Source organism: Trifolium pratense, linkage group LG7 (genome assembly GCF_020283565.1).
Source record: "Trifolium pratense cultivar HEN17-A07 linkage group LG7, ARS_RC_1.1, whole genome shotgun sequence".
NCBI classification, from domain to species: Eukaryota; Viridiplantae; Streptophyta; class Magnoliopsida; order Fabales; family Fabaceae; genus Trifolium; species Trifolium pratense.
The window spans coordinates 58786839-58809861 of NC_060065.1; the positions used below are offsets into that span (position 1 = coordinate 58786839).

Below are 23023 nucleotides of genomic sequence, written 5' to 3' on the forward strand. Positions count from 1 at the left end.
GAAAAATCCACATTTTTATAACGTCCGCTACTTTTAAGCAGCGGACATTATAGATTTTTGAGAAAAAAATACCATCCTACCATGAAATTTTTAAGATTTTAAATGTGTAATCCACTATTTAAGTAGCGCATGGGTGTATTTTGATAATTTTGTAGGGCGCGCAAAAAATAAAGTAGATGACAAAAGTAAATCTAAGTTTATTTTAGCCAAATAAACTAGTGACTAAAAATTCAATCCACAAAATTACTTGGGCAAAATAGCTAGTAAGTCTTCTTGTGTTTTTTCAGATTGGTGTAAGGATCCATTAAAATGCATTATTAGCATGTAATAATCGCTATAAGAATTGTAAGGGTCGAGTACCCCTTATACTCCTTATGATTCAATTTTTGCTTATAAAAAAAAAACTTGGCCAAAATAAAATAAAATCTGCCAACTGAGTTTGAGACTCTTCGGTTCTAATTTTATTGGATATTTTTTATTCACCATTTATTATTATATTTTTTTGGGTACATAAACTCACCATTTTTTATTTATTTATTTATTTGACTCGAAATAGTAGTAATTTTCCTTTCAGAAAAACAAAGAAAATAGTAGTTTTTTTTTTTTTGACAAACAAAGAAAAGGGAAAAATGAAGCGCGCGAATAATCAAAAGCCTAACCTAATTTCCGCATTCGCCTTGGAGTGAATAATCAAAAGTCACAACAGTATTGGAGCAATTCATTCATAATAATAATCTGAAGTGTAAAACCCTACCAATGTCAACGGCGAACAAACTTGTTACTAGACGGGAACTACTGGAACGTTGGAGAGGCATCGAGGAAGAAGAAGAAGAAGGGAACGCCGACGATGATGACGTTGTTGATCCCTCCATACACCGTCGCCTCCAGCTCCACAAAGAGCAATGGTTATCTAATTTATTTATTTATTTATCCTTTTTATAAGCACGGGGAACAATCGAATCGAATTTAAAACCAACTAATCGCTAGTATTTGTTTTAATAATAATCATTGAGCTGCAATGTTACAACATTATTATATATTTCTTTTGAATTGTAGTAATTTTTTGTCTAGTTGCTGTAATAAAAATAAATTTAGTGTGAGCATGTTTAAGCTTAAGCTATACATATCGGCCCTCCCTCTAGATTAAACCTGGTGAATTTAAATAACAATCAATCAAATAATATGTGAATTGTAACGCTTCATGGATATGTGATTGCTGTGACTTGGGATTGTATTATTCTCTTCTTCTCTGTAAAAATAAACAAGTTATGTCTTTATCTTGACGTTGTTTCCTTGCTGATTCGTATCTCCTGACCCTTGGCAGTTTCCATAACACCTTTAATTATTGTCAGGTTTGCAGATGCATATAATTTTCTAATCTGCTTGCCTAGTGAAAATCATATTTGGTGTGGTATGTGGGAATTAATGGGGCCTCTTTTAGAGACTTTTTACAATTACTACAAAGACGACCGCAAAGATTCACCTCTTAGGCGGCTATGGAAGAGAATCTCTGATGAAATGAAGCACTGCCTGCAGTGCATTTCTCAGCATCATCAAGCCCAAGACACATATAATACGGAGTATGAGTCTAGCTCTATCGGTCCTCTTCTTGATATCTTGCAAAAGCTTGATCATGAGAGGGTGACATCACACCTGAGTGATATCAATGCAAGAATAACAGGGCAAAAATATGATTCTGCTCGTGATAATGCCGAAGTTGTTATTGTCTTGTATGAGGTAGGTTGTTTTTCTGATGCTTTCCGTCAGACTAGTATTGTTGATATACTAATTTATATCTATTTATTATTGGAATTGCATAATCTGATAGTGCTTCTCTTTATAAGTAGAGTTTTTTTGTTGCTCCTGAATAAGTACTAGAAATATGTTGATTGTATTATTATTATTATTATTATTATTATTAATACGTCCAAATTCGTTTTCTGTTTTTCTTAATATACTATTACAAATCTTATTTTGTACTAAAGTTTTTGTAACTGGCTGGAATGAGATGTTCAAGGAGAACTATAAATTGAATGAAGCCACTAAGGTTGTGTGAGGAATCTAAAGCTTTTATTCAGTGGTTAAACAGTTATTCTGTTCATGTTATTATAATAACTGCTCTTATGTATATCTTAATTTCATTTTATTTTTCTTGTGTATGAATTTTCTAATCTGAAGTTCAGAGTTTATAAACTAATTTTTCTCCCTCCATAATTTGAAATAGGTATTGATGTTCCCAATTCTCTTAGATTATCAGCCTCTATTCACTGAGTTTGAGTTGTTTGTTGAAGCTATTGATAATAAGCACGAACTGGCTTTGTCTGGACATCAACAATTTCCGGTAATTTTTGTTTCTTTTCCTTGCTGTGTATTTCTGCAGATCCATTATTTTATATTTCTCTTTACACATTGAACTTATTTTCTTCCAGGGAGTGTATGCATTACTTTTTTGCAAGAGAAGCGTTCGTTCTGTTGGATACCGTCTAGCAGGATCAATGGGAAGAGTAAGGTACTCATTGTTTTTTGCATGTAAAAGCTTCAGCTACAATAGTTGCGATTTCATGTAGTAGTTGATAATGCGCTGTGGAAGTTATGTTTTATGAATGCTTTTTCTCTGTGTATAAATCCCATAAAAGGTATTTAATAATATCTTATCTCAAAACAAAGTTTTTTGACTCAAAATAGCTACGAAGATGTGAATGGTTAACCCAGAGTTTTTCAATGCATCTTAGGATATCGTTATTGCCATTTACCATTGATAGATTCATGGAAATATACCTTGTTGCTTATCTTTTATTTGTTACTGTATTCAGATATATTTTTCTCCTACGAGACACTTTAAGCATTTCTATCTTTTTGGTAACTGTTAATAATTGTATGTGCACGCACTTAGGAGAGCAGCAGACTTGGAACCTCTGCAACCACTGCTTAAGAAGTTCATTGGCTGTTTAGAGGCAGATGCTTTACCATTGGTTATGGAGACTTCGGCACCAAGAACTCCACTGGATCGCATGTCCATATGGATTGGTATCAAATCACTGTAAGAAGTGTGTTTTTTTCTTTTATAGTATCAAGATTCAGCCTAGTCACCTCTTTTCTAATATTTAATATGGTACATTCTGACGTATGTTTTGTGAAGACTTGGCTTCTTGGATCCTCCAGCTTTTGAAGAAGGGATATTAGAAAATTATCCCTTTTTTCTTGATATTGTACTCAATCATATTAGTGGCGATTCACTTGAATTTTCACATGCTGTTACTTGCTTGAGAATACTTTTTGAAATGCTCGGTACACATTTTCCTTTTCCAATTCCTAAAGTTAGTTTTTTTTCCCTTTAATTTATTATACATTCGTTTGGCTGACTTTTTATTTTGTTCTTTTGCCTTGGCTTAAGGCTGTAAGCTTTGGTTAAGTTCTACACTGTCTCCAAGTGTAATGCGCAACACTCTACTTGGTCAATGCTTCCATATTCGCAATGAGAAAATCCACAAAGATATTTTTGGTCTATTCCAACCCTTTCTACAGGCATGTGCATATTGATCTGGTGTTTGTTTGTTTGCTTGCTCTGGTCTATTCCAACCCTTCTCTATTCCAACCCTTTTTTGTTCTGTTGTTGACATTATTTGGATGTCTGATCAAATGTTCCAGTCTCTTGAAGCTTTGCATGATGGGGAGCATGAAAAGCAACGTAGGCATTTTCTCTATTTTCTCCTCCATCAAGTGCCAGTGAGCAGTAACTTCAGCATTCTAACAAGGAAATTGGCATGCCAGGTTATTACATTTAGATTTTTGTGTGGAGGCTTTTGCGTAGCTTGTGTAGATTTAGTGATTGATGAATGCAAGTTGTTTTGGCTTATCTTAGTTGCTATATTTTCAGATAGCACTTCTTATTGTACACCGAGGTTACAAGATGAACCCGCCGTGCCCTCCTTTTGAGTGTGCACATATGTGGTATGTAGTTCTATTCTCCCTCTTGTCTCTCTGGGTTTAAATTTAAAATCTGGAACTAAGAAGTTGTTGTTAACTGAAAAAGAAGTTAGTTTACCTATCTTCAGTTTAACAATATAGAAATTCGGGACTAAGAAATTGACTTTATAGGGATAGAACTTTAGAGGAAAGGAAAGTAAATGGCTCTATAGAGTTTGTGTGGATAACTTTTGCAATTTTCCGTTGGATCTATTACTCATTGTCATCTCTCTCTTTTTGTTTCAAACGGCCAAAGTTAATAATTAATTGTTAGTGTCAGTATTTTTCACCTTCGACAGGAGTTGAACCCTGGACCTTTTCTCATTAACTCCTTTCACCCTTAGCTCAAACCAGTTGAGCTACCCACCTGCTCATTGTCATTTCTAAGTATGAAAGCAAGACAAATATAAGAAATAGTGGCTACATATTGTTCTGGCAAATAACTTAGAAAGCAGTCATGCTTTGGATAGGAAAATTCTATTTTCCAGGACACAATGCAACCCTTTTAATGATACTTGTTACTGAAAATGTAAGTTGTCATATATACAGATAATCCTTTTGTAGGTACGTTAAAACTTAATGAGAAGGCAAAAAGTTGTTTGAGTTTCTTAATCTCTATAGTAAATATCCCTATAGGCCCGCCTTATCCTTTGAATCTAGTTCCCAGCATTATTGATCCTGCTTTTCCCATCAAAGGTACTCTGCACTAACTGTCTAGTTCACTAATCACGATCTTCTTCTGATTCTAAGCACAATGGAAACTTTGGATTAACAACAAATCTTTGCATCCTTTAGTTACTGATTCAATCTGTTGCTTCCAGACAAGGATTTTTTTCATCTTAGCTAAACAGTGAGAGAAGGTAAATGGTGCTGATGTAGTATAGGTACCAAGAGAGTTGTTTCCTGTGCAAGGTAAAAAAATACTAAAAAGAAAGCAATGGTTCAGGCCCAAGAAACAGCTCCATACCATAGCAGGAAATCTTTTCCAGAGAAAATGGGGAAAAATTAAGCGAAACTTGGAAATGGATAAAAAATATCAGCAGAGTAATCATATCTGTTACCTTAGCTCTAATCTAATCTAACAGAATTGTAATCGACCATCTCATTCTATAACAGACTCTAAATAACTCTAACAGCTGACTGCATCAGCTCTGTAACAATTATTGCACATGCAGAAACACCTTCACAGAACAGAGACTGAGATACACACGTCGTACACTCTAATCATGTTACTGCATTCTACTTATTGCTCAAAAAGTCAGGAAAAACTCAAATAGTGATTTTAAATTTTAATGAGTTGAGGCACAAGCACAGGCCTTGTTTGGTGCTTCATTTCCATTTCCACAGCAGGAAGGCATGAGCTAGGATACTGTCTTCATTGTGAATTGTATAATGTTAGTGTACCTACCGAACTGTCTGAGAACTTATACAGAACAGCTTCTTCATATATAATATGAATGAGCTTAATCGGATGGTGACATGTTTATGATATTCTTGGATTACTCTTCTGTTCATTACTTGATTATTTCTCAACATTTATGTTGGACAGGGGACCTTCACTCGTTTCATCTCTGAAAGACTCCTCGCTTCACAGTTCTTTGAGGCAACCTGCTTTTGACCTTATACAGACAATCATAGTATCAGATGCTACTGCTTTAATATATTCAGTACTGAATTGCTGCACAACTAGTAGCATTGATAGCAGCATGTCATGTGATATCCTTAAGTTGGATGATGAAAATGATGATATTTGGTTGCCTTCTATTCCAAATGGTGATGAGCAGGATTGTAGAAGTTCTTGGAGTGAATTCATTATGCAGAGTGAAATAGCCTCTCAAGAGTGCCGAGAGTGGATGTGCATTCCAATGTTATGGGTTGATGTTTTAGTTGATACCAGTCCCTCAATTCTTCCACTTTCATTTTCCAAAGCCGTTTTTTGGGCACGATCCCGTTTTCCGATGTTAGAACTTGAGAGCAGTGCTGAAATGATGCTTCCAGTCAGATCCTGTCATTCATCTTTTGCTGCAGAAATATCATCTGCATTTGGGTGGAAAGTTCCAACTGGATCTGATGATGGTGGAGATGGAAACAAATCAAAGAACTCAGTTGAAGTGTTGACCATGTCTTTTCCTTTAATAAGAACATTTAACAGGTTGAACACCAGCTCGATTCCATATTGATTGTATGCTATATTGAAGTTCGAGGGCCTTGTGCTTTTAAGTTAGAAGTAGGTTTTTAATATTGACTCAATAATTTGGATTTGCACCTCAGGTTCACTACACATTTTCTAGTTCAGATGAGACAAGGAGAACTTCGAAGTCAATGGATTTGGGAACCAGTGATGAGTCAAAGCTTGATCCTTTCGCTATTGGATCCAAATGATGTAATATGCCCAATTTATATAGAACTTACAGATCCCATGTTATTGCCCTCATTGAAATGTGATGAATTTTGTTCTTATTCTTTTTCTTATTTGTGGAATAGATCCTAAGGTATGTACATTGTTTTTTTCCATGCAGGATATTAGACAGTTTGGAAAGTCTATGTTGGAGCAAGTTTCTGAAACTCGTGGTCTTTCTTGTGGATTGAAGTTTCTTTGTTCTTACAGACCCTCATTGTGTGCAACTATTTTGGGCCTTAAACATGCTATGAAACTGGTAATATTTTCAGCAAATGTTACTGGAATATAATGTGTGTAGAAAATAATAAGTGAATACTGTTATGTGTTATTCCTCAACTCAAGGCTGGTTTAAATAGGAAGAGTACAAAAATAAAAGGAAATAATAGATAAGCTTAGAATCTCCTAGAAACAACAAACTAGGAAACTAAATATTTTCCAACACCCCCCCTCAAGTTGGTGCATAGATATCTATCATGCCCAACTTGCCTATCAAATGCTCAAAGGTGGGTCTTGCTAAGCTTTTGGTCAAGATATCCGCAGTTTGCTGACTCGAAGTTACAAAAGGTAGACATATGATTCCGGCATCTAACTTCTCTTTTATGAAATGTCGATCGATCTCAATGTGCTTGGTTCTGTCATGTTGAACTGGGTTATGAGATTTGCTAATAGCGGCTTTATTGTCAGAGTATAATTTCAATGGAAGCTCAATTTTAATCTTAAGCTCTTCTAGGACTCTGTGGATCCATAATCCTTCACAAATACCTTGAGCCATAGCTCTAAACTCAGCTTCTGCACTACTTTTTGCTACAACTTGTTTCTTGCTCCTCCATGTCACAAGATTACCCCAAACATATGTACAATATCCAGAGGTTGATCTTCTGTCAGTGACTGAACCTGCCCAAAAGAGCCAGAAAGAGTGTTAGATTCAAGAATTTTGTACGGTCTGTCTTGTTGTTCCATCGTGAATGAAAGCTGAATTGAAGAAGACTATTGCTCTTGATCAGAATTACTGGCTTGGAATGTACGACCCTCACTTCCACCTTTGTTCTTCTGATTTGAAGGTCACGAAAGACCATGTAATTTCCAACATTGGAAAATAGTATGTCCCAACCGAATGAACAGTAGTACATGAACAGTATCACTGGATGAACAGTGCCACACACAAAATCAGTTGTCGTGATCAAAATGTAAACACGACGGCGGCTAGGGTTTTGCGGAAGCGAGACCCCCAAAATCAAGAGCTCTCGATACCATATAGAAAATAATAAGTGAATACTGTTATGTGTTATTCCTCAGCTCAAGGCTGATTTAAATAGGAAGAGTACAAAAATAAAAGAAAATAATAGATAAGCTTAGAATCTCCTAGAAATAACAAACTAGGAAACTAAATATTTTCCAACAATGTGGTTGCTATCTAATCCTTTCTTTGCGTGTGTAAAAGAGGGCAGCTCATTAGAGAAAACAAAAATACAACTTCTAGAAAGGATACATATTCTTTGAAACAGAAGCCAGATAGCCATAAAAGCAGCAAAACTATTGTTGAAAGTACTCTATTATTTCAGAGTATGTTTATTGCAATGTGAAGGTGCTCCTTTTATAATTATAGGAGAGAGTACATACAGACACTCCACAAATTAAGGAGTGATTTAAGTAATAAACATAAAACACAATTAACATAAAATCAAATAGTATTGAGACTAATATTAATTAAATATTTCAACAACCATTCATTCTCTTTGCATACTCAAAATGTCTCCCACTTGTACAAAAGAGGTGAACTCATCTAGCCTCATTCTCTTACGCACAAAACACTAGCCTCACAGTTGCAGCACTGATTGCTCAAATGCATCTAACATCTCCATGCGAACTCGTCTGCAAAAGAGGTGAACAATGTTGTAGAGTCCATACCCCATAGATCCCAACAGACAAAATATTCCTTTTAATCCAAAATTGATATGCCAACACATTGTTATTTATGACAACTGACATCTCAACTATGCTAGCACCTCAACAACTGATTATTATTTGCTCAACTATGCAAGTTTTCAATGAACTCAACTTCAATGAGCTTAACACTGGGCTCTATTGCGTTGAATTTAGCTCCACCAAAACCCAGTCCTACCCTTGCTCACTGTAGTGATTTTGAACTTGTTGATTTGTCAATTTGTCCTTTGATTTTGAACTTGTTATGCTCTTTTTCTTTTGCGCTGAGTCGTGAAACTATTTTTTGATTTGTGTATCAATTTTGAATTATAACTGTCTGATCTGATCTGGTCACTGGATAATTTTATTAGATTGTTGAATATTTACTATGCATATAGTATCAAATCATCTTAGGTAAACATAACTTTTGTATTAAGTAATCTCTTACGAGTTTGTTAGTCGAGTCTGCAGAGATTCCTGGCGCAAATTCTAGAATTTGACAATCTTGGTCTAGTGATCATTTGACCGACAGCCCTCTATTTTTTTTTCAATTTTACTAATAGCATTGTGTTTCCATGCTAGGTTCAACTGGATTCTGTTTTGTTGAAGTTTCATACTTTACATCATTTTTGGTTTCTTTTATGCAAATTACTCAAAGATGAGGGAGTACTTGGCCCAGAGTTGCCCGGAAGTACACACATTGACTCAAGGGTGCCAAAGTTTTCTTCACAAGGCGGGTTTTTGAAGCAGCCAGCTTTTGATTCTCTGCCTGTGGATATTGATAAACATGTTATCAACGTTGAATTACAAATAAAGGAAAAATTTAGTTGCTTACTATCTGAAATGGCATGGCCTGTTTTCTGTAGGTGCCTGGTAAAAGGCAAGGAATTTATTGATTATAATTTCTGCCAGGTATTATGTAGTCTATTTATCCTTTGTGAATTTTTTTTCTTCCCCTTTTCTGCTTATGTTTAGTGGCATTTTAAAATACTTTGTTATTCCAAACCCAAAGAACATTCAGCATGGTTCTTTTATTATGCTTTCATCATTTGATGGAATGGAAATATGAAACTTGGCTACTGTCCATAAGTTATTAGTGAACATTTTTGTAAATGATTTTATACGTCAATATTTACTTCTAATTTCCGAGTTCAGGTTAAAATGAGTAATCGAGATTTCATCCCATTAGGGTTTTAGCTTTTCCCACTTCACTCTTTGATTTTTTCTCTTAATATAAATAAGTTTGTTGTTTTACAAAAGAAAAGTTAGCTTATTTACTTTTGCAGCTCCACATCATCTATAGGTTGTAGAAGCAGGAAGTTCTTCACCTTTATAGTTCCTTGTTGTTTCAGATGACTTGTGTTCGGTTACTCGAGATTCTTCCTGTTCTTGTTGATAAACTCTGCCTATTTGGTGGAAAAGAGCATAGAAATTTCACAATGCTGGTAAAAAATAAAATGGGTTTCAAATGGCTTCACAATCTCATGGAATGGGGAAAGTCGTCACTAAAAGTTGTAATTGTTTATTGGAAGAGAGCACTCAGTTATTTACTGAATCTGTTCAAAGGTTCTTGCGATAAAACTTCAGCATCAACAATCATGACCATTGAAAATCTTATTACGAGCAGTGAGTTTTCTTCTTTTTCCTGTGCTTGTTTTCTCCTATGATTGAGTTTTATGCCGTTAATATGTTCTGTTTTTGTTTTGCATTATCAATTTAGATGGTTATGCCTCGGAAGAATTGACAGAACAGGTCTCTCGCTTGTCCATGTCTCTATCTAGCGAAGACTCTCATGATTTTCAGGAGGGAAATGTGAAGCTCAAATCTTTAGTATCTAAAAGTTTGCCTTTTGAAAAGAACTTTTTAAGTTCTGATATTCATTCTTCATCCATGGAGGATAAAGGTTTTCAAATTTTGGACTCTGAAGTGATGACTGGCAAAAATGATACTGAAACTATAGTTATTCTTTCAGATGATGAAGTTGAACCAAAAGTGTTTTCCAATTCCATTCTATCAGTTAGCGAGACAGGTCAGAACATATCTGATGGAAACCTAATGCCTCATACTGCTGGTAATAGTTTACCAGCTTCTGACCGTGCAATCCAGAATGTTTCGTACATGAAAACTTCTAAGGAAACAGAAGAGACCTTCCAGAAAAAAGATACTACTGATGTTTTCAGTCTTTCTTCTCAGAAGCGAGTCTCTGGTAATTTACAGAATAAGCTTGCAGTTACTCCATATATTGATTCAAAGGGCCCAGAGAGTTGTAAGAGGGAAGTAACCTCAAAAACCAAGGACAGGGTCAATTTGATAAAATCTTCTGTTGAAGCTGTCGGTACTAAAAATTTGAATAAAACTTGCAGTAATATAGCTTCCAAAATTAGCGAAACTGTGTCAAGTACTGGTAACAAAATTTCAAGTGATTTTCGGGATTCTGAAGATGATCCGCTAGAGACTGCATTGAAATCTGTGGGACGTACACAGTTGTATGTACCGAAGCCTACTTCAATTTTGAAAAGACAAGTTATTCAACTAAAAAATACTCTTGAAAGCAGATCCGCTTGTCTTCATAAGGTAGAGGACCCAACGAGAAGATTCAAGCCACCAAGTTTGGATGATTGGTATAAACCTATACTTGAAATAGATTATTTTGCAATAGTTGGTTTGGCATCTGCAAGAAAAGATGAAAGCCGAGCTGTTAACAAATTAAAGGAAGTTCCGGTATGTTTTCAATCAGCTGAACAGTATGTCGAGATATTTCGGCCATTAGTTCTGGAGGAGTTTAAAGCACAACTTCAAAATTCTTTTCATGAAATGTCTTCGTGGGAAGAGATGTTTTATGGAAGCCTTTCTGTGATGTCAGTTGAGAGAATTGACGATTTTCATATTGTTCGTTTTGTCCATGACGATGGTGATACTTCAACATGTAGGAGCTTTTCAGAAAATGACATTGTTTTGCTAACGAAAGATCCTCCCCAAAAATCTAATCACGATGTTCATATGGTTGGAAAGGTATACTGTTCTCTAGGTATGATTTATCTAGGGAGTTTTCTCTCTAGTCTATGAATATGAAGTCTTGCAGTTGATTGTTTTGGGCTATGCATGATAGGTAGGTGTAAAAAGTGAATGTTGAAAATGAAGGGAAATATCTCGATATTTGCAATGTACAACCAAAACGCGGAAAGTTTGCAATTGTTTTGCAGTCCACCTCACATATGCTGGCCAATCCAGTAAGAGATGGCAGTTAAAAGTTAAAACCTTTTTATCCCATTCCACATGCCCCAGCGTTTCTTACAAATAATGATATTTTTTTTTGGCAATTTGGCATATGGATCCACTTTATTGGCATTATCATGTTTTGTTGAGAGCTTTAATTTGTATGAGGAATTGTTTAATCCTATGCAGTAAGCCATGTCCATTTTTCTGATATATGATTGCTAATCCAACACACCTTGAGTTGTTTTTCACTTTAAATTCTAGTTACTAATTATTGAGATTAAAGGTTAAAGAAGAATTGAGAGAAGATGTACAAGTTAACTTCATGAAGAAATCTTAATATAAATTGTTATTTCTCATTTGACATAAATGTCTCCTCATATTTATAGATGAGTGAGCTATAGGAAAGATCATTAGATCAGTTACATACTGGTAAGACTCTTCAAAGTGATGTGCATTTATTGCCTTTTTTATGAACTAAAATTAGCTGGCTCCCCAATGTGGCAGACACTACCCTCAAGCCAATTTGTTTTTTTTTTCCCCTCCTCCTCAATGCTACTTGAATAAGGGAACCGAACAAATCTCTGTCATGCTAAATCAGTCAATATGTGTTTGCAGGTTGAAAGGCGTGAGAAAGACTATAAAAGAAGTATTAGTATCGTTTTCATCCGGTTCTACTTTCAAAATGGTTCTTCACGTTTAAATCAAGCTAGAAGAAATCTCACTGAACGAAGTAAATGGCATGGATGCCGAATAATGAGCATTACCCCACAAATTCGAGAATTTCATGCTTTGTCATCTGTTAAACACATTCCCTTACTTCCGCTCATTTTAAATCCCGTCAAGGATTCCTTTTGTCATGATGAATGTAAAGAAGCAGATCTCAGCAAGCTGTGCCAGTCATTGCAGCAAACTTTGAGGTCATCATTTAATGTCACTCAGCTCCAAGCAATAAGTGTTGCTATTGGAAGGGTTAAGCCAAAGAAAACTGTTGAATTATCTCTTATTCAGGGTCCTCCAGGTATGCGATCTACCCTGAGCTATCTGTTGACTTTGCAGATCCTATAAATTTTTACTAGTTTTTTTACTCAGAAGTTTGCTGTTATATATATGTAGGAACCGGGAAGACGCGTACTATTGTTGCAATTGTCAGTGCCCTTCTTGCTTCTCCACATAAGACGAATGGTTTAAAAAATCCTTTAAATGAAACCATGACCCAAAATTCTTTTTCTACATATTCAAGACCGAAGATTAACCAGAGTGCTGCCATTGCGAGGGCATGGCAGGATGCAGCCATGGCTAGACAATTAAATGATGATGTCCAGAGTTCTTCAAAATTTTCCGAAAACTGTGCGAGACAAAGGATTCTTATCTGTGCTCAATCTAATGCTGCAGTAGATGAATTGGTATCAAGAATTTCTTGCCACGGTCTTTATGGAAGTAACGGGAAAATGTACAAGCCTTATCTTGTGAGGGTTGGAAATGTTAAAACAGTCCATCCAAATTCACTGCCATTCTTTATTGATACAATTGTTGATCAACGTGTAGCAGAAGAGATGCATTCAAAAGATGGGAAGAATGATTTGAGGGTAGATTCATCAGCAATGTTGCGGTCTAATTTGGAGAAACTGGTTGATTCTATCAGGTTCTATGAAACCAAGCGTGCTAACTTAAGGGATGGGGATTCTGATGTTAAAAGTGGTATGGGGGATAAGACAGAAATGTCTGATGCTGAAATTGAAATGAAGTTGGGCAAACTGTATGAACAAAAAAGGCAAATATATAAAGATCTTCGTAATGTTCAAGCTCAGGAAAAGAAAGCCAATGAAGAAACCAAGACTCTTAGGAATAAGCTGCGGAAGTCTATATTAATGGAAGCTCAAATAGTGGTAACTACATTGAGTGGATGCGGTGGGGATCTTTATGGAGTTTGCTCTGAGAGAATGTTATGCTCCAAGTTTCGGGGTCCTTCTGAACATACCCTCTTTGATGCTGTTGTAATTGATGAAGCTGCCCAAGTATATATATCTCTTCTCTGCTATAAGTAATTTGTCTGTAATCTTCTAATTTCCATTTTGCCTTATGACCTATTTCTGTTGTTACAGGCTCTTGAGCCAGCTACTCTAATTCCTCTTCAGCTTTTAAAATCAAGTGGAACCCAATGCATTATGGTAAGAGTTTCCCGCTCAGGCTTTTGAGGTTCTGATATAGGTAAGTAGTTTGACATATCTTTATTATTTATTCAAGGTTGGTGACCCAAAGCAACTTCCTGCAACTGTCCTATCAACTGTTGCAAGTAAATTTCGTTTTGAGTGCAGCATGTTTGAACGTTTACAAAGGGCTGGGCATCCTGTTATTATGCTTACTGAGCAGGTACTTTGTTTTCTTCTGGATATGATCCAAAAGTGTGCTTTTGTAAGGGAAGTTAATAAGGAGCCTAATACTAAGCCTCTTCAAGTTTATCACTGAAGGAATAGGAATTAATATTTTTTGTATTTAAGTTAGTTTGTGTTCGTTTGTTTTGGCTGTTTTGTTAGTTAATTAGGGTGGTTGCGGTCCCTTTAGCAATCGTTGTTCAGGAAGCCTATAAATAAGGGTTCATTTCCTTTAGGGTCTGTTTGGTTCAATAGAAGGGAGGGGAGAGGAGGGATTTTAATTGAGGGGAGGGAAGGGGAGGGAAGAGGAAGGGAGGGATTTTAATTATTTATGTGTTTGGTTCAAAATAGAGGAGGGGAGGAGAGGGAAGGGATTTTGACTACAAATATGTTTGGTTCAGAGGGGAGGGGAGGGATTCTAAAATTAATTTACTTTTTTATCCATATAGTCTTAACACAGTTTCATGAACAATTGAGCAGAACATGAAAACTCAATTGACAAAAAAAAAAAAAAACCGTGAAAACTCAATAACCAAAAACTCCATAAATAATAAAACACAAAAATTTTAACAAAAAATTCATTGTTAAAAAATATTAAAGCACTTCTAATACATTACAATAAAAAAAATTATAAAACAGTATATTAAAAATAAAAAACAAAATGGTTAAAAAATTACTGTACAAAATAATAAAAAACATGTTTGTTACCAATGTTGGAAATGAATAATTATATGTAACAATGCTTAAAAAAAGTATATGTAACAAAAAAAAATTGAAAACATAAGAAAAAATGTATTCGTAAGGTATAAAAAATATTACGTGCTTATACATATATAAAAAAAAATTATGTGTCCTGTCAAAAAAAAAAATTATGTGAAAAATAAAATGGATATCAAGAATTTTATTTTTTTATGGAATGGATATCAAGAATTAGAACAAAGAAGTTTGCATTGGATATTAAAAGTATATATGTAACAAAATGATTTGAAAAAAAAAATTAGAAACTTGCAAATATAAAAAAAAGGATAATTTTGGTATTTTAAAATAATTATAAGGACAATTATGTCAATATAATTAAAATTATAATAACACACTTCTCCTTGCCTCCCCTCCAAATCCCCCCAATTTGGGGGGAATCAAAAATTGGGTTTTGGAGGGATTTTGCTCCCCTCCCCTCCTCTCCCCTCCTAAAATTTGAACCAAACACATTTAACTAAATATATTCCCTCACCTCCCCTCCCCTCCAAAAACCCCCAACCAAACAGACCCTTAGGAGGGATCTTTGAGAGCATTCTATCTTGTGTACCTTTTATCTTTTCAATCAATAAGCTACCAGGGACGAATAAACTCCCTTTCCCTTATTGTTCTTTCACAGAACTCTAACAATTGGTCCGACCTGCCGAATCATAATGGGCCGATGAACAAGAAAAGTTGATGACAGAAATGAAGACGGAAATAGATTACATCAAGGTAGGTTTGCTAGACATGATGCAGATCAAGGAATTGTTGTTGGAAATCAACAGCCTCCCTCAGAGAATGATAATTCTATTAAGGAAGGAGAAAAGGAAACAAGAGAAAAAAGAAAACCCTAGATTAGAGAACCTAGAGCTGTTGATACCATGTGGAAAATAGTGAGGCAAATGCTGTTATGCTTTATTCATCAATCAAAGGCTGTTTATATAGAGGGATTACAATCAATTCTCTTCCTTGAATCAAGGAGAGATTTTAGGAAACAAAATCATAACACGATAATAAAAAGGGAAGAATCACCTAGATTCTCCAACACCTTCCTGGATCTAGAAAGGACTCTCCCTGATCCGATAGGTGTTTGACATTTGGATTCATAGGAGTGTCAATTTGGTTTGCTGTCATGTCACTATTCCTAAATCTCCGCAAGAAGCTCTTCCTTAGCCTCGTACACTCTTGACAGGCCCACTGATTGTAAGCTCTAGTACCAACTGAGAATAGGGTTTTGGTACTGAATGGCTTGAGAGATTAGCCAGCAACTTGATATTGTGATAATGGAAGCTGTACAAAGAGAATTCCTTAATTAAGGGAATAATTCTGGACTAAACCAATCCTAGTAAAAACAGAATTATATACAAGGAATATCTTAAAAGCAAAGACTCAAATCAGTGCATATCTCAATAGTGCCCTCAACTTATAAACGTTCCCTATTTTGTATTTTTTTTAAAACATTTTATGGTCATTTCATACTAAAACATGTTTGCTTTATATTAGGTTTGAATATTGGTAGCAATGAACTTTTAATTTTACTTATGAATGTGTAAATTTTGTCTATTCTTCTATTTTTGAGCTTTTATTTTTGTATGGTACTATGGTATAAATTTGTTGTATTGTACATTCCCGAAATTTCAACGTTGCAGCCTGCAACGTTGAAATTTGCAGCCATACCGCTATAGTGCTTTGAGACCAGCCGCTACACTCCACTATCCACCTTTGACCACATAGTCTTGTTATTATTATATATTCTTTCATCATTTTGGTGCACAGAGGGTTATATATTTGTTATCCTGTTTTATGTATAAGAGCTAAATCCCTTCCCTTTGGTTTTTCTCACAATGGCAGTATAGAATGCATCCAGAGATATGCATGTTTCCTTCGTTGCATTTCTATGACAACAAATTACTAAATGGTAGCCAAATGTATAGCAAATCAGCACCATTTCATCAGACCGAGGGTCTTGGACCTTATGCATTCTATGATATTATTGATGGTCGGGAGGCTCATGGGAAAAACTCTGGTGCAATGTCACTTTGTAATGAACATGAAGCTGATGCTGCAGTTGAAATACTAAGATTTTTCAAGAAAAGGTTCCAATTTTCTCTCTCTCTCTCTCTCTCTCTCTCTCTCTCTCTCTCTCCCCCCTTTATGTTTATTATGGTTATGATGACTGCTTACAAAATTTGTATGCCTCCTTAGGTACCCAGCTGAATTTATTGGTGGAAGAATTGGCATTATTACTCCATACAAGTGTCAACTTTCTCTTCTGCGGTCTCGTTTTCTTAATGCATTTGGTTCTTCAACCATAGCCGACATGGAATTTAACACCGTGGATGGTTTCCAAGGTAGAGAGGTGGATATATTGTTGCTTTCTACTGTAAGAGCAGCTCATTCAAGCAGTGCTGCATCTGAAATAAACTCAAGCTCTATTGGATTTGTTGCTGATATAAGACGGATGAATGTTGCCTTGACAAGGGCCAAGTTATCACTTTGGATTTTGGGTAATGCAAGAACTTTACAGACAAACCATAACTGGGCAGCTCTTGTTAAAGATGCTAAAGAAAGAAACTTGATCATGACGGCTAAGATGCCATATCATTCAATGTTCAAAACAGCTAAAAGTAAGTGTGTTTTTGAAATTTCTGATAATCATGCAAGACCATTGAAGCATGAGAAGAAGGTTGATGATAGTGGCCACAAAGTACCAAAAAAATTGGTTAATGACAATGATACCCAGGTGGGGAAAAATAAATGTGTTTCTGAAGTCAAGGACCGGAATAAGGGTAGTTGTGATGAGAATAATTTTTCAGTTTTGGAAAAAATTGCTCTGGCCAAGGAAAGAGATTCCAAGAATAAGCATATTTCCATAAAGAAGGATACACCATGTGTAGATGGTGGAAGAGAAGGCAAATATAAAATGAAGATTAGCTTGGGAAAGACACCACCAAGTAAAGGGCAATCAAAATTTCAAAATTCAAGGAACGGTTTAGACCATCCGGTGAAAAAAACAGGTGGTGGACATAAAGCATCAAAACCTTCAGAGTCAGAAAAACCGGCTATGTATTCCAGAGGGGATATGAGCAGTTCTGCAGAAGTTTCTGCTTCCTCAATGAAAGAATGTCACAAAGATAGAGATGCAAATAATCAAGGTAGAGCTTCTAATCAAAGTATGGGTGCTGAAATTTCAAAAAGGAAACAGCAGCGTGAAGCTGTTGATGCTATTCTTAACTCATGTTTGATATCTACGAAGAAGGAAGAGAGATCGACAAAAGTTTCTGCAAAGAGGTCCTTTTCCTCATCTGTTGCAAACGGTAGTATGAAACCACCTAAGAAAAGAAGAGGTAAACTTCCTCATCTATGCTTACTAATTTTGATGATGTAGATGTTGTTTACCTTTAGTTGATGCAAATGTGATGATGCTGTGAAAACAATATTTTTGGAGCCATGGTAATATACGTTAAGTTTTTATGGATCTTTACTTATCTTTACTCAATTTTCTCTAAATAAAATAAGTTATTCTCCGTGTTCCTATGTTTCTGTCTTTATCTAATTATTACATGATCATTAGTTGTCATCCTAAAACTGCTATTGAAAAATAATTTGATTTTATCATCTTCTGCATCATCATCTTCCATTGTATTTGTGAAAACTGAATATTCTTATATTTCAAGTTATGAATAATGTACAATCACTAATGTGTATATATAGACTATTCTAACCTAACGGGAGACATTCTTACATAGGCACAAAAATATAGACACAAAAATATACTACATTATTTTATTTCAAGTTATGAATAATGTACAATCACTAATGTGTTTATATAGGCTATTCTAACCTAACGGGAGACATTCTTACATAGGCACAAAAATATAGACACAAGATTTAGGCACGCACACATCATTTAAAAAAATTAAAAGAAAAATAAAATAGTCACATCAATTAATATAACTTTAATCATTTGTTCTTTAATTTTTTATTTTTTTTTGCTTATGAGTGTGCCTAACAACAATTTATTTGTGTTTGTGCCTATATAAGTTTTTCTCACCTAACGGGCTCATGTGCCGAATACATATTACTAATAAAAATAAAATATTGCTCCTAATAATAAAGGATTGCTTCTAATATTAAAATATTTACTATTTATTTACAACACCCCCCCTCAAGCTGGTGAATGAATATTTATCATTCCCAACTTGGAAACAATTCTTTCAAAGTTATTGTTGGTCAGCCCCTTAGTTAGAAGATCTGCAAGGTTGCCTTGGGAAGAGACATATGGAGTGTAAATTAGACCACTCTCCAATTTTTCTTTGATGAAGTGTCTGTCAACTTCAATATGTTTGGTCCAATCATGTTGCACTGGATTATGGGCTATGCTAATAGCAGATTTATTATCACAATAGAGTTTCATTGGTTCATCACTCTTTATCCTCAAGTCTTCCAAGATGTTTTTCAGCCATAGTAATTCACATATCCCTGTTGAACAGCCATCAAGTTACTAACCAAAAATAACTTTGAATGACATTAGAAGACAAATTTACAGCAACCAAGATAAACACATTAGAAATGGTAAGCCAGATGACCAGGGACTGACCCATGAAGCTTGAAACGCGATAAAATTTACTGGAAAAACCAACCACGACAAAGAAAAACCCAGGTGACTTTTCTACTGAGACCTCCATGCTGGTGGTCGTCCCAAACGAACCAGAATGGCAAGGCGATTTAAATAAGTGATGTCGTGCAAAAACAGCAGTGGGAAGACGACACGTGTGGCTCATGCGCAGGAGTGTGCATAACTTTGTGGCGGTGCGTGGATTGACTTATGTTGGCAGTGCTTCAGCGATTGACGGATAGGTGCCCTTTGATTCCAGTGCCGGTGGCAGTGGCTCTGACAACCGTTGAGACCCGACGGAAACCAAACTATTCAAGACTAGGGTTAGCCTTGACAGTGGTTAAACCCAAAGATAACCTTGCTCTACATACCATCTTGAATAGGAATATTTCTCATTATCAATGAAAAGGTTTGAACAACTATTTATATACATTAGAGATATAATCTAAATAGGAATGCAATCCTATTATAATCTCAAAGGATACTAACAAATCATATCATATTATAATAAATATCAATATCTCAACATAGATCATGTCACTCCAAAAATGCTATAAATGAACAGAAGACTTTCCACCTCTTGGTGTCCTGTAATTACTTTTTTTCTTCAAAATCTTTGTTTTTAAATGTTGTGGTTAGGGAAGGGAGAATATATTCAAAATCAAGAAGGGAAAATAAAACTGTAAATTATGCAATCCTAACAGGAATTGTAAGATTCTATGAAGTTCATAAAACAAATATACTTATAAATTGGTTTATATGTATAAAAAAATAATTTATGTGTGTTAGATTGCAAATAAAAGATGGTTATGTGTGTTTTGTTTGCACATCCCCCTAAATTTGAGACTTTTTTCAGTGAAACCTGATGAGTGAGCACGAGATTATGGAAGAATAAACTTTTCTCTGAGGATTTATGCTGAAGCTTTTTCCTGATTCTGTTGTGATCACCTTTTTGACTTGGCATCAACTTTTCTCTGAGGATTTATGCTGAAGCTTTTTCCTTTTTTGCTTCTAATAGGTAAGTGGATTTTTATTACTGTAACATGAAATCACTGGAAACTTAAAAGCGATTTAATTTATTCTGCTGGTTGTTGGCTAAACCGAGGAACAAAAGCTATTTGTATATATGGTGGCAGATTGGTGTAAATATAAGAAATTTTGTTCGTAGTGGAGTAACTATATCCTTTTCTTCATAATGGTAAAATGGAATAAATGACTGCATCTGACAACTCTTCCTTTACCATATATATATATATATATATATAAAAGGATGAATATATTGACTCCAAGAGTAATTCTTTACTCCGCATTTTGTTTAAATCTAATGGACTAAAGTTAATTGTCATTCAATTCCCCTACTATTTCTCACAACATTTATGATTTCCTCTTTGTCAATTTTTTGGAAAGGTCCATTTTTGCCCTTACTTGAACCACATTTAGCCATGTGGCTTTATTATTTTTATAGTTTAGTTTAGTCTTAATTAGTTAAATGGTCCCTTAAAATATTTTAAGTTTTACAATGGTCCCTTAAAGAAAAAAATGTTCGGATTAGTTCCTTAAAGACATCTTCGTTAGTCACATTGGTCCCTTCCGTTAATTTATCAACCACAAATGTATTAGGTGAACCAACATTGAAGGTGATCCACCATATGCCACAATATATTTTTTAATCTTAACCATTGGATTTTTTGAAAGAAAAAGAACCATTGGATTTTTAATCTTAACAAGATCTAAGAGTGCACCATCACCAACAAATTTTTGTTTCAATTTCTTCATCTTCTTCCTCCATTCCTTCATCATTTCTTCATTTTCTTTCTCAATTCCTTCATCATTTTTTCATAGCTTCATCATTCAAACTCAAAATTTCAAAACAAACCCAAAAATAAATAAATTACAAAATTGCAAAAGCCTTTTATTTATTTTTTTATAATGATGAGGGCTTAAGCCCATGCAAAAGCCTTTTAACTTTTATTAAAATTTGATATTGTTCATTTCTTTGTTTAGCCGCCGCAGCGATCTGATTGCAGCACACAAGACCTTTCATTCTTTTCTTCTGTTCAAACTAAACCTTAATTTTTTAATGAAGGGTCTTCACATAATCACATGTATATATCATTTTTTTTACGCAACACACACACACACACATATATATATATATATATATATATATATATATATATATATATATATATATCATGAAATCAGTGTTTCTTTCAATATCTCATATTTTTCCCTTTCTCATTTTTTATTCCTTTGTTTCATCTTCTTCTATCTTCTTGCAATTGCAACACAAGATCCGGCAATTACAAGGCCTCTTCTTTCCCTTTCTTCTTCTAACAACACCCCCCTCTTTAAATCCATCATCACCACCACCATTTTACTCATTTTTTCTGTTTAAAATTGAAGATCTAAAAACCTAGATCTGACATCATTATTTCATATATTTTAATTTTTCCCCATTTCAATTTTTTGATTCAATATGTAGATTGACTTTTCAAATAAAGCAGCAACAATAATTTTCTAAAATCTGATTGTCTTGATGCGGCGAAGGATGGTGCTGTTGGGGTTGAAAAAATATTTAATTTTTCCCCATTTCAACTTTGTTAGGGACGATGAATCTGAACTATCATTCTTATTTTATTTTAGTTAAAAAATATTTCTCTTAAAACTTTCAATCTGAACCATTGGAAATTTTAAATGACATATGTCACATATCTGTTAAGGAAATTGGTATTTGGCCATATTGCTTACCTTAGTATATCTGGACCCATTGACAACTTAACGTTTTTTTAGAAAATTTAACAGAAGGGACCTGTTTGACTAACAATGTATTATTAAGGGATCAAAATGGATTTTTTTCTTTAAGGGACCATTGTGAAACCTAAAATATCTTTAAAATATCATTTAACTAATTAAGCCTTTAGTTTATTACTCCTTTCGTCCCTGAAACGACAAGTAAAAAGGAAAAGGAGGGAGTATTTTATTATTATATTGGTCAAATACATCCAAATTTTCTTAAGTTTTTTGTTTGTAATAGATAGATTTTTATGTAACAAATAAGTTTTTTAAGTTTTTAATTAAATGCACCGTTACGCTTCAAGTTATTCTTCGTTACAAAACGCTGAATTAACTTAGTGAGGTGGTAGTGAACATTGTGTTTTGACTTCCAAATAACAAGAACCAGCGTTCAGTGCCACCTCACTAAGTTAACGTTTTGTCGGCTCTTTTGTAATGAAGGTTGAAAGGGTAATGATGCAATATATTAGAAATTTATAGGACCTATTTGTTACATAAAAAATTTAAAGGACTTATACCAAAAAAAACTTAAAGGACTTATCTGTTACAAACGCAAAACTTAAATGATCCTTGGAGTCAGTATATCCTTCATTTAAAAATAGTTTAACCCGATTGAACTCTGATTTGACCTGATCCTTGAACCTTGAACTTATAAATATATTGATTGAACGATCAATCCGGTCTAGTTCTGATTATCTCGTTAATAAGTATACGGCTTAAATGCAGTTTTGACCCCCCAAATTTCCTAATTGTGCGATTTGGCCTCCTAAATTTCAATTGTGCGATTTTAACCCTCTAAGTTTTACAATTGTGCGATTTTGACACCCCAAGTTTACTCTCTTTTGCATTTGCTAGCATCCGCTGACTTTTTTGACTAAAAATTGCTTATGTGACAATTTAAAATTAAAAAGTATAATTAGTTTTAATTAAAATTCAAAAAAATTATTAATTTTTTTAGTGAAAGGTTTAATCATTACTGTTTTAAAAAAA

The 23023-nt window shown here is 34.6% G+C and overlaps 1 protein-coding gene across 3 annotated transcripts; it reads left to right on the forward strand.

Moving 5' to 3' along the window:
* Window positions 1-560: 560 nt before the first annotated feature.
* LOC123899897 lies at window positions 561-20430 on the forward strand. Of its 3 annotated transcripts, none has more exons than XM_045951159.1 (22): window positions 561-905; window positions 1353-1737; window positions 2225-2341; window positions 2430-2509; window positions 2894-3040; window positions 3140-3288; window positions 3395-3525; window positions 3649-3771; window positions 3878-3951; window positions 5516-6118; window positions 6238-6349; window positions 6486-6623; window positions 8873-9202; window positions 9643-9916; window positions 10011-11302; window positions 12125-12527; window positions 12623-13524; window positions 13612-13677; window positions 13754-13879; window positions 16471-16715; window positions 16825-17966; window positions 20094-20430. In XM_045951159.1, exons 1-22 carry the CDS (start codon window positions 757-759, stop codon window positions 20108-20110), a joined length of 7005 nt encoding a protein of 2334 aa, XP_045807115.1. In that variant the 5' UTR covers window positions 561-756; the 3' UTR covers window positions 20111-20430. The 3 variants fall into 3 exon arrangements, with proteins under 3 accessions (XP_045807115.1, XP_045807116.1, XP_045807117.1); XM_045951160.1 differs by having other exon boundaries at window positions 608-905; window positions 1361-1737; XM_045951161.1 differs by lacking the exons at window positions 16825-17966; window positions 20094-20430 and having other exon boundaries at window positions 617-905; window positions 16476-16660.
* The last annotated feature ends 2593 nt before the right edge of the window (window positions 20431-23023 follow it).